The sequence below is a fragment of the Ailuropoda melanoleuca genome, chromosome 10 (assembly GCF_002007445.2).
Source record: "Ailuropoda melanoleuca isolate Jingjing chromosome 10, ASM200744v2, whole genome shotgun sequence".
Lineage (NCBI taxonomy): Eukaryota > Metazoa > Chordata > Mammalia > Carnivora > Ursidae > Ailuropoda > Ailuropoda melanoleuca.
In genome coordinates this window covers 36,931,535-36,942,344 of record NC_048227.1, presented here as the reverse complement: position 1 = coordinate 36,942,344, position 10,810 = coordinate 36,931,535, and the positions used below count along the sequence as shown (strand labels likewise).

At 53.5% G+C, this 10,810-nt stretch overlaps 2 protein-coding genes across 11 annotated transcripts in view; both read right to left on the bottom strand.

Moving 5' to 3' along the window:
• ECI1 (enoyl-CoA delta isomerase 1) overlaps positions 1–101 on the bottom strand; it is an 8,923-nt gene extending 8,822 nt beyond the window's left edge. Inside the window, exon 1 of the mRNA XM_034669584.1 lies at positions 90–101. Coding sequence (XP_034525475.1) covers positions 90–101 — 12 coding nt within the window. The remainder of the gene's footprint in view (positions 1–89) is intronic.
• Positions 102–1,267: 1,166 nt separating this feature from the next.
• RNPS1 (RNA binding protein with serine rich domain 1) lies at positions 1,268–10,643 on the bottom strand. 10 transcript variants are annotated; one of them, XM_034670582.1, is made up of 10 exons: positions 10,423–10,635; positions 10,029–10,321; positions 8,768–8,875; positions 7,364–8,690; positions 6,968–7,123; positions 6,119–6,310; positions 5,696–5,798; positions 5,256–5,409; positions 2,895–3,036; positions 1,268–2,165 (listed from the first exon to the last, which is right to left on the bottom strand). In XM_034670582.1, the coding sequence occupies exons 4-10, from the start codon at positions 7,432–7,434 to the stop codon at positions 2,066–2,068; spliced, it is 918 nt and encodes a 305-aa protein (XP_034526473.1). In that variant the 5' UTR covers positions 7,435–8,690; positions 8,768–8,875; positions 10,029–10,321; positions 10,423–10,635; the 3' UTR covers positions 1,268–2,065. The 10 variants fall into 10 exon arrangements, with proteins under 10 accessions (XP_034526473.1, XP_034526477.1, XP_034526476.1 ...); XM_034670586.1 differs by having other exon boundaries at positions 7,364–7,551; XM_034670585.1 differs by lacking the exon at positions 8,768–8,875 and having other exon boundaries at positions 7,364–7,551.
• Positions 10,644–10,810: the final 167 nt, after the last annotated feature.

Sequence of the window (10,810 nt, the reverse complement as noted above, 5' to 3'; positions counted from 1 at the left end):
CGCTGGCTGCGGCCCCCCCCCGAGCCCCCCAGCCCCCCGAGTCACGCACAGGGTCGGAGCAAGGCACGCGTCAGGGCGCGCATTCCCACGGTCAGCGCCATCTTGACCCGCCCAGGTCCACGCCCCGCCCGGCCCCTGCGGCCTGCTCCTCTCAGAGGCCCTGCTCTGGAAGCCCCGCCCCACTTCGCTCGCTTGGTGTCCGGGCTGCGGGGCGCCGCTGAGGCCAAGGTCGGCAGGCCGGTGTGGGCCTGCCCGGACAGGCTCGTCCCCACTGACCGCCGGCAGACACCGTGCTCCGCCTCCACGCAGCGGCGCGATGGGAAGTTAGCACGCTTCCCCGGCTGTCCACCGGCCCAAGCTAAGATCAGGTCACTCGGGCAGGACTGCTGGGACCGGGGCGGGCTGCACGGAGTCCCGGAGAGGGTTTTGAGCTTCGGCGGTTACAAGGGACTTTGGGGGAAGCCCAGCTATCCCGGCACCTGAGCAGCAAAGGCGACCAGATGACACCAGGGCTGTTTCTCCAACTCTGCACCCACAGGGACTGGAGTACTAAGCGCGGGGCGACCACAGGGTTGCCTCCCGCGTGAGCTCCGCCTCGAGCCCGAGGCTGCGGAGGGGGCACGGGAATCAAGCTGGTAGCTGCGGCAGGAACCATGGACTAAGAGCAGCGCATCCACCTTCCCCTTCCAAAGCTGGGTGGCAGATGCCCACACACTCCTGGCAGGACTGCAGAAGCCGAAAGGGAACAGGTGTTTGTTTGCTCCATCCCACAAGGAGATCCTGGCAGGTTCTCCAAAGAGAAACGCAGGTGTCCCCCAGCCAGGCAGCAGGATGAGCTGGGAGGAAAGGAAGCCTATGTGCTACCTGGCAGGACACGGCCTTCCTCTGACCATCCAGTCTGCACACTGGGTGACTGAGACTTTACTTTTTAATGTCTGGTGTTTCTGCATCTTCCCCGCAACACAAAAGCATGGCTAAGTGGCAGAACAGCCATGGCTGCCTAACAGCAGCAGCACACCACGCCCACGTGTCTGGTTAGGCAGAACTGGAAGCTCCTGGGAGCACACAGGTGACCAATCTCTTCGTCTGTGTCTCCGGCAGCAGAGACCTGGCACTCCGCGGAGCTGACCCGCTGCTCTCCTGGCTCAAAGACTTGGGAGGTGGGACTCTGAAAACGACCTAGAATGTCGTCTTGTGTTTTTAATTCCCTCGTTAACTGAAGCTACCTTTGAGGCCAAGGACAGGAAAGAGGCAGTTAAGCCAGCACTCCTCTGCGTTCTAATCCTGTTTATTCAACACAATCCCTTCACTCTACACAACAAAGTACAAACACAACAGCGCCTAAAATGCTACAAGTTACAAAACTCAGAACAAATTTATAGTACTGACTGTACAATAAAAGCCCCCAAAAAGCAATGTACACGTTGCCAAGGTAACCTGAAAGCCACCTCGAGTCACAGCTGCAGCAGGGGGGGTGGGGTCCGTCATGACCCTGAAGAGCCCGCTCTCAATTTGCTCACCAATTTCAGAGAGAGGGAGACATGGGGTATGTGTGGGCGTGAGGACACGTAGAAACAGAACCATTTCTGGGAACTAACATGGGCTGTCCGTAGGTGTTGGAAAAGGCCCCGAGCAGGGGAGCAGGGACAGCAGCTGCACCCAAGAGCGCCCTTGCCTGAGGGACCCTGCAGACCAACAAGCAAGGGCAGGACAGGTCCCCAGTCATTGGTGGAAATGAAACAGGTACACCCCGAGGCTGGGGCCGCACTACCACCTGGAGCCCTGCTTTGTCCCTGCTGGCTTTGCCACTGGATGGACTCTCTTAGGAACTGGAAATGTGGGAGCTTTCTAGCCAGAAAATGGGAGGGCATTCTTACAGGCACAACCCCAAACCATTAACACTCCTCTGTAACTCTGCCTTCAGAGGAAACGTCTCAGTTGCTGCCTTCGAAGCCTGCCCTGAGTGAGGAATTTCTCTCCTACCAGCCCTCCTTTGGCTGGAGAAGTGACAAAACTGAAGTGGGTGGGATCGAAGTTACAGGGTGCAGAGCTCCGGGGGCCCTGCTTATCGGGAGGAATTGGAGCTGGAGCGGCTCCTGTGGCGGCGGCGGCCAGGGGAGCGGGATCGCCGGCGCACGGGGGACCTGCGCCTCGGGGAGCGTGACCTGTAGGAAGAGGAAAGACCACATCAGACACGGAGGCCAACTTCCCGACACAGCTCTGCGTCATGGACAACAGGGGCAAAGCTGCCTTCTTGAACAATCCTGTACAGTTTCACTCCAGAGTCAGGATGGCTCCCTGCGATAGCACCGACACAGAGCCCTTGGGAAGGAAAAGGCTATCTGTTGTGGAGACCCCCTTTCCTGAGGATTATGGGAAGGGCAGCTCGACACCACTAGCAGAGCAAGGCCAGGCCCTGGGCTCTGCCAAGGGACTCGGACTCAACCTCCTCTTCTGACCCTCCCTGTGTATGTGTGTGTGTTTTAATATTTAACCTATAAATATATCAGGTCAGGCTTAGGTGGGGCACAGCCCAATGTGGGCCCTGAACTCACAACCTCGAAATCAAGAGTCCCATGCTCCTCCAACTGAGCCAGCCACAAACCCTACCCTTCCTGTCTTCTTAGCTAGGAAGGGGAAAAGGAATGGCACTCCAGGCAATACTGGTGCAACCTGCAGGGCTGTACCTTCTGCCTGCCCCTCCCTCCAGCAGCAGCCCTGCTCCCCCCGCCAACTGCCACCCGTGCCAACACTGGTCCCCCCCCCCCCATGCAGCATGGGGGCAGGCAGGGCTGAGTAAGGTTCCAAAGTCATCACCATCACACTGTGTCTGTAAATGAAACAAATCCACACTGGCTGCAAGCAGTCCTTTGTAAGACTCCAAGTCACCCTACCTTCTTCTCATCCGCGGGGGCGACCGACGCCACATGGGAGGTGGTGGCAACATTCTCCTGGGAGGGCTGAATCGCCTGGGGGGCGGCCTAGGCCAGGGGGCCAGCACAGCAGTGGCAGTGATCTCCTGGCCATCGATTTGTCCTGTTGAACAAAGGATCAAGTCACAAAATATCTGACAAACACCTAGCCTAGGCCAGCCCGTGCCCGTTGTAGGCCTCGCATGGTAAGCAAGACAGACAGGGGAACTAAACTCATCACAGAAATACTGACAGTTACTACTACTGGACGGTTCATCAGGAAATCTGCAGGAGGGCATGGAACCTCACAGGGAACTCAATCTGGATGCACGGGGGCACCAGACGCACAAGCACCTCCAAGAGGAAGCAGCATCTCAGCAAATACCTGATGCCGCTCAATGAGGGGAAGGGCTATGCCTGGACCCTGAACTTCCTCCTCTAGAACAATGGGACGGGGCAGGCAAGAGGAGTAGGGATATTTTGGGGGCTCTGCAGGACTGAGATGGGGGTGAAGTGTAAGAACTCAAGAGGGACTGCCCTTGAACAGGTGGCCTCCAACCAGGTAGTCTGGTCCTCTCTCCTGCTGTAAAAGCCCCCTCACCTGATACCTCCCAGAAGGTGGCCTCAGGGTGCTGGGTCCCCACGAAGGCAGTGTGCACTATAACTGGGCCACCAAGCCACTAGAACTTGGTGGTAGAGGAGGTGGGAGGGATCATCAGCACCCACGTTTCTGGACAAGCTACGACTTCATGACAGCTCAGGAGGAAGGAGAGACTTCCAGGGTGGGGGAGCAAAATAAAACAGGATTCGGCTGTCCAGTCTGCTTAAGAGTTTGGAAAAAGTGCCTCAGACCAAATAACCAAGTGTGTGAATGCAACTGAATGAGAACAGTGAAGGAGGGCAGCCCTTCCTTCAATTGAATGAGAACAGTGAAGGCCGGAGGACCGAGGAATCTTCAGGGCCTCAGAAAAAGAAAGAACAAAAAAAGGCAAGGCGCAGACCCTAGGATCCCCAGGGGAGCACACAGCACAGTCCCTGTGTGCCCCCAAAGGGTGGAAGTTTCTTTTATCTTTTCGATTCCTACCCTCAAGGAAATAGCAAAGGTTACTGAGGGGTAATTTGGACACGTAGACCTGTGTTCAGAACATACTCAAAAGACTTAAGTGCAGCCTAAGGTCCCCCCGACCCTGCCCTGGCCCACTGCCAAAGCCAGCCCGAAGGGAGAATTTCACAGGCACTGACCATCAGCAACGAGGACATATCTTCTGGCCAGCTCCCCCGTTCATGGTGCGCGGCACAGTATGTGGACACACACTCCATTCCTACCAGAATCTTAAATCATGTAATACGTATAGCCAAGCACACCTGGGATGTGCCCAAGTGTCCTTGGATTTTTAGCAAGTGCTGAAACTCTCCAAGATGCACGACTGAAGATCTCTAAAATGAAGGTGTGATTTATAAGGTCAAGAGCTGCTGTGTGCACCCTGATGGGCCAGTTTATTTAAGGAGACCGAAAGAGAGTTAGCTTGGCAGTAAGGTAAATTTCCTAGTATCCAAGGTCTACCAGGGATCAAGGGCAACTGCCCATCAAACCTCTGCACTATTTTTTTCGTGTGCATAAGGGGGCCTCCAACATCCTGGGGTATTCAGACTCTCCTCTCTAGGTGACCTGGCAGCCCACAGCGTGCTTTGGGCGGTCCTGGCTCTTGGCCCCAGCTATCTAGATTACAACAGCAGAGAGCCTGGGCAGAGATAAATTCCAAGCTCCTTAAAACACTGACTTAAAGATGAAACAAAAACTGGCCATTCAAAACTATTCACAAGTGTTCAACTGTTGTTAAAACCATTATGCTCCACACAGAACAGCTATAAATGTCACAAACCGTTAAGATACAAGCTTTAGGAAAATGGATAAAATGTGTGAATCCAGCAAAGTAATCCTAAAAATGCTGAAATGTTGCCCAATAGAAAATGACTCTCAGAGAGGATTAAAGAAAACACTCCCATATAAAAGCCAAATGCTTCATTATTCATACTCATAATATAGTCTTTATTAAAAAACAAAAAACCTTCGTTTAATCCTTAGGCTTTCACAGACTAGAAAATTCTAAAAATGCTAATGTATTTCTATTTGCTGGTCTTTTCCCAAAAATAATGTCCCATAAAACTCGTTTTCTGTAAACACACACCTCCTGCTTAAGAACTGGAACCCAGAAAGAGCTCCAGGGGGACTGTGATGTGCAGCCAGGCTGGAAACTGTTTCTAAGGTAAGTGTGGCAGGTAGCTGGTCTGGCACAGGGAACAGAGAAGAGGGCTCAGTGGAGGGCTGGCAGGGTCACCCACCTCCATCCATGTGCTTCAGTGCCTTCTCGGCTTCATCTGGGTTCTCAAACTCCACGTATGCATAGCCTTTAGACAGATGGGGGTGCATCCTTTCTACAGGCATGTCAATCATTTTGATTTTTCCATAGGTGGAGAATATTTCCATGATGTGGTCCTAAAGGAAAGAAGGGTCACGGTGATGATACCCACCATCACCCGTGTGGGAGCTGAGAAGTCACCACGCAACTACTATGCCTTGGCACCTGGGGTTAGTCTCACTTGCACAGAATAACCCCGCTAAAGGAGTTACTGCTCTGCTCGACACACCATCCCGCCAGTCCTCTGAGAGCCTATGTTCTCAGTTCACCTGTGGCTGAGGCCTGCTTCTCTAGTTTTCCATTTAAAATATTTGCAGAAGAGATACACCCCACTGTCCATTGGATGGATTCAGGATCCCTCACCTTGGTCACATTCCTGGTGAGCCTCCCAATGTGTACTTTGGTGGGCTTAGGGGAAGGACTCCGCCTTTTCCTTTCCTTTTCATCTCTTTTGGGTGGTTTGGATCTGATTGAAAAAAAAACAGAAAACCAGAAACAATCAATTTCTGTCAAGTCAAAAAATTTTTAAGTGGGACTACTAACTGCTATGATTGACAGTTTTTGTAAGGAAGCTTTCCCTACCAGTTCATGTGTATTTCTAGTACCTCTGCTGCAGAACCCTAAGATAAAAGGACCCCTTCTTTAAGTCTGCTTTTATAGGGGCTACGGTAACTTTATAGCCCCATTTGTAAACTTAAGTTCCCAAACAATTCGCAAGTTTTGGGGGCAATCCCCCCGAAACCAAGGCACTCCCGAGTAGAGAAGCGGTGCTGGAAGGGAGCTTACTTGGAGCGGGAACGCCTTCTGTTGTCATGCCTGCGCCTAGAAGGACTCGGTGAGCCGGAGGAGCTGCTGGAGCTGGAACTGCGGGATGTGCTGGAACTTCCTGAGCGGCTAGATGCTGAGGAAGAGCTTGAGCCGCTGCTGGAGCCTGTGCTCGTGCTGGAGCCCGAGCTAGAGGTGGAGCTGGACCGGGACCTGACAAGTGAGACACAGGTGTCAAGGGCAACAGTGGATGGGAGCATTTCTTCCAAACAGATGAGCCTGCATGTTCTCGTGCTTCCAAGAGGAAACTACTGTCCTCCAATTTTCAAGCCTCAGTATCTCCCCTCCTCAGGAAGTGGGGATGATATTTACCGCCCCAACCCCAGCCAAAGCCCTAGGTGGGGACAGAAGACAGCATTCACACTGTGCAGTGACAGGAAAGGAAGGAGCCACTTCCTAGCTAAACAGAAGCCTTGCCTACTGGGAGGTACAGATAGAGCCTGGCACACCAGAAATACCAACCCAGCCTGGAAGGTGGCTACGGAGACACTCAGGCCGGTTTTCAACTGAAATAAAAGTAAGCTTTAGGCTAAGGCAAAACAATCATGACTCTGAATAAAAAAGCACTTGAGAGAAACATATACCCCAAGATGTCCTATTCTTTAACATCTACAGAAAACACCCAAACACCATCTTCCAAATGTAACCACAGCAGACCCAAACCATAATTAGGGCCTTGATTAACAAGCTCAGTGCGTTTTCTGTGTAAATAAGGAGGACCACAGAGCGCCCTGCTGGCTCTTCACGAAGGAAAAGGGGCCTGGACACAGGAGAGAGGCCGGCTCTGTGCTCTGCCCTGCCGGGTCCCACCTGGTGCTGCTGCTACCACTGGAAGCGCTGCGCCTCTTCCGAGTTTTATCCCTGCCACGATCCTTCTCACTTGACTCCTTGGTGGCCCCTTTATCTTTAGAACGATCCTTGGACTTCTCATCAGAGCGGTCTTTGCGTTTGGTAGGAGAAGGAGCCCTGGATGGTGAGGAAGAGTGTGAAATCGCATGCCCCTCTGACCAAACCCAGAAAACAACACTACCCAAAAGAGGGGATCCAAAGGGCTACAGAGATCCCAGGTGATCACAGAGCAAAATGATCTGTGGCTTAAGACACATCACTGTAATACGTAAGACATTTCCAATCTTCCCCTTTCTGAAGGTCCCTAGTAACGAGCACCCCCAAAGTAGCACTAGAAAAATCTGACAGAAGGATTACCTAGTGCTGGACTTTTTATTATTTTCTTTGACTCCTAGCAAGCTCTTCTTTTTCACTCCTGATAAATCCATTCTCCCCTTCTGAGGTGTTCAAAGCAGCAATGGTGGCCTCACTTATCTGAACTCTCACTTCTAACTTGAGTCTGAGAAACGATCCCTAATCGATTGCAATTTACGCCAAAGTGCAGCCTAATAACAAGATAAAAGGATTTACAGAGTGAACGAGTTGGCAAGGCAACAAATCTACTTCGCAGTCAAAAGGTGAGCACATGAGAAGACGGCAAGGAACACAGTAAGCAGGGAGCATCCACAAAGCCAGGAACATACAGGGACCTCTTCCATTTCCTCAGGGAGGGTCCCGTCCCCATGGGTAGACCCTCACCTCACCTTGTCGTCTTTTCCTTAAGGAAACGGTGGTGGTGCCTGTCACTGTTATTTCACAGGTGGTACAATACCCCTTTTTCACTCCTAAGTTTGATGATAAACCCTCTACCATCCCCTTAGAAATACACCACCACATTTGCATGCAGAACAGAAAAAAAGCCAAGTGTGGCTCTCGTGATAGGATTACTGCTGTGATTAGATCTCTTGTTCTTCTATGGCAATTACCTTGTAGGACACATTGGTATGTGATGACTGGAAGCAAAAACCCTTTCAAAAGTGACAGGTACCAGCATCAAAACATTTAACACCCAAATGCAAACAGATAAAATGTCCCACATGAACACTGAAAAAGCAGTACAATAGTTCAGTTAGAAGGCAGTCAATGCAAATGCTGAACTTTAGTTAATGCAGTGCATGTGGAAGTGTTATGAGGAAAGTACACCAAAGTCTGCTATTTTCTTCGAAATGCAACAAAGAAATATCGATGGGTGGTTTGGTATATGATAAAGCAAACATGGCAGAAATGTGACTTGTAGGACCTAGGTAGTGGTTATGTGGGTATTCACTGCGCAATTCTTTCAACCTTTCTGTATGTTTACATTTTCCCCAGCAAAAGAGAGAGAGAGAGAGAGAGAGAGAGAGAGGAGGCACTGAAATCTGAGGACACCGCTCAAGGGTCTAACAAAGCGCCCACACTGCAGGACGTGCTCAGTAAATATGACTTGGAACAAACTACTAATCCACGAGGTGCCTCGTCTCCTGGGGGATCTGCAACCTTCAGTATTTCCAGTGAGGTTTTCTACAATTTGCTTGAGCTGCAGCCAAAGATCTCAGGATGTTGGCGTCAACTATTTCTATCTCATCTTCCTCAACAGCCTTTAAGTAACCCGGACAAGGCGACCACTTGGGATCCTGTTTTCACATGTGTAGGGGTGCCCAAAATCCTGAAAAAATGTCATGACTCAAGAAAGAAGGCCAGCTTTGGACAATCAAATTACAGCATTAGAAAGCAGAATGTCACCTTTGTAGCTCTTCTCCAGGCTGGTAAAATCTTTTAAGATGTTTTCCTTAAAACCATAAGGTAGTACAGGTACGGAGCAAGCAACACTGGATGCACACGGTCAGTGGCCTTGAACAATCAGGAAGTATATAGTTCAGTGGGTAAGAATCTGTGGACTCAGCCAGCCTGTTTGATTCGAAGCTTTGCTGTGTGACCTTGGATAAGTCACACCACCTTTCTGAGCCTCTACTTCTCATCAGCATTATGGTGACAATTATAGCTCCTACGCCTCCACAGTTACCAAACTTGGCACCTAGTTAAGGTTCTGTAAACATTAGGTTATGTTAGAAGAAAGGAGTGTTTCTCCCTGTTTGGAGGCTTTCCCCCCACATAAACCCATCTCCCAAAGTCACACATGACCTCTTGAATGCTCAACAGGGGTCCCTGGACCACCCCATTAGGAGATCACCACGTCCAGCACTGTCCAAGGGAAAGTGTGAGCTACATCCTAAAATGTTGCAGTAGCCACCTTGCAACAAGAGGTTCACAGATGAAACTGACGTTCAGTAACGTATCTGACAGCCCACGCCCCAAATACCACCTTTTCTGCATTCAACCAGTGTAAAAACTCATTCATAAAACACTCACTCCCCCCACCCCGCGCGAAGCCCTTCAAACACCTCCGTGTGGCTTGGGTCTAGCTGCAGTGCCCGGCAGGCTCGCGTGGCCCGGGGCTGCCTGCCTGAGCAGCACGGACCTGCAGGGCACACTCCCGGGCCCCACCCCAGTCCCAAAGGTCTGCCCCAAGGTACCCCGCGACAACGAGCACCACCGGGATTCTCAGACTCTACACTTTGCCGGGTGTGGCCGAGCGCTAGACAGCAGAGACTGAGGCTGTGTGTTCACACACGTTCGGGTCACAGCACGGGACCTCGGTTACCTCCCCCATCCTCCGGAAAGGTGCGCGTCCAACAGCCAGAGAGAGAGAAAACAGTTAGTTAAACCTCGAGCAGATGGCGTTTCGGCTCCCGTCTTCGGAGCGCTTCCCCCACTTAAAAGTGCATTTTCGGCACAAGTCATGCGAAACGGGAGGAAAAGGCCAGGACTTCTGCTTCCCAGAAACCTCCCTTCCGGGGCAGCCCGTCCGGCCGCGCTGCGGGACAGCGGGAGCCGCGTCCCCGAGGGCCGCGTCCGCGGAGCGGGCGTCTCGGTTCGTGGCCCCGAGGGGAGGGCCCCCCACAAAGCATCTCCGCCCCCGCCGCCCCCGTCCGCATTCACTCACAACTGCCCAGTCCAGGCGCCGGGCCGCGAGCGCTCCCAGGGCAAGGCCTGGCGTGGCGGGCCTGAGTCTCCACGCCGGCGGCAGAGCCCCGAAGGCGGAAGCCGCGCTCCCGGCTGCTCCGAGTCTCGCGGGCCTAGCCGGGCGCGCCGCACAGGGGGGACGGTCTAAGGCGCCCTTCCGCCCGCCGCGGCCCCGACCACTTCCGGGCCGCGGCCTCAGCGCCTCCCACTCCGCCCGCCCCGGGCCACACTCTTTCTTCTCACAGCCGCTGCCGCGCCGCCAGGCTGCCGCGCCTATCGAGAGACCGAGGAGCGGGTCGGCTCCAACCACGCGCCCCGCCGAGCTCTGCGGGCGGCCCCCGAAGCTCGGATGGGGTTGGATTCCCCCAACTTACATCTTCCCGCCGCCGCAACCTCCTCCCGCTCTCCTCAGCCGCTAAGGCCGGCGCCGCTGTGGCGTCAGGATTAGGGAGCGGGAAGGCGCCGCTGTGGGGCGCGCAGTGATGACGTACAGCGCCTCAGCCAATGGAAGCGAGCGAGGGGAGTGTTAAAGGGCCGCGGCCGTTTCTGGCGAGCCGCAGCGGGGACTCTTCTTCTGTCTCCCTCCCTGGGGAGGTATCTGGGGCTACCCGGGGCTGGGTGCGTGCCTCATGGGGCCAGCAGATTGTTGGCTGGCTGCGGTCCGGGGGGCCGCGCCGCGCGGGCAGCTCCCAGGCCTGCGCGGAGGGAGTTAACGCAGCCGCGGCCCCGCCCCACCCGTTGCGCGTGCGCAGTGGGCTCGCG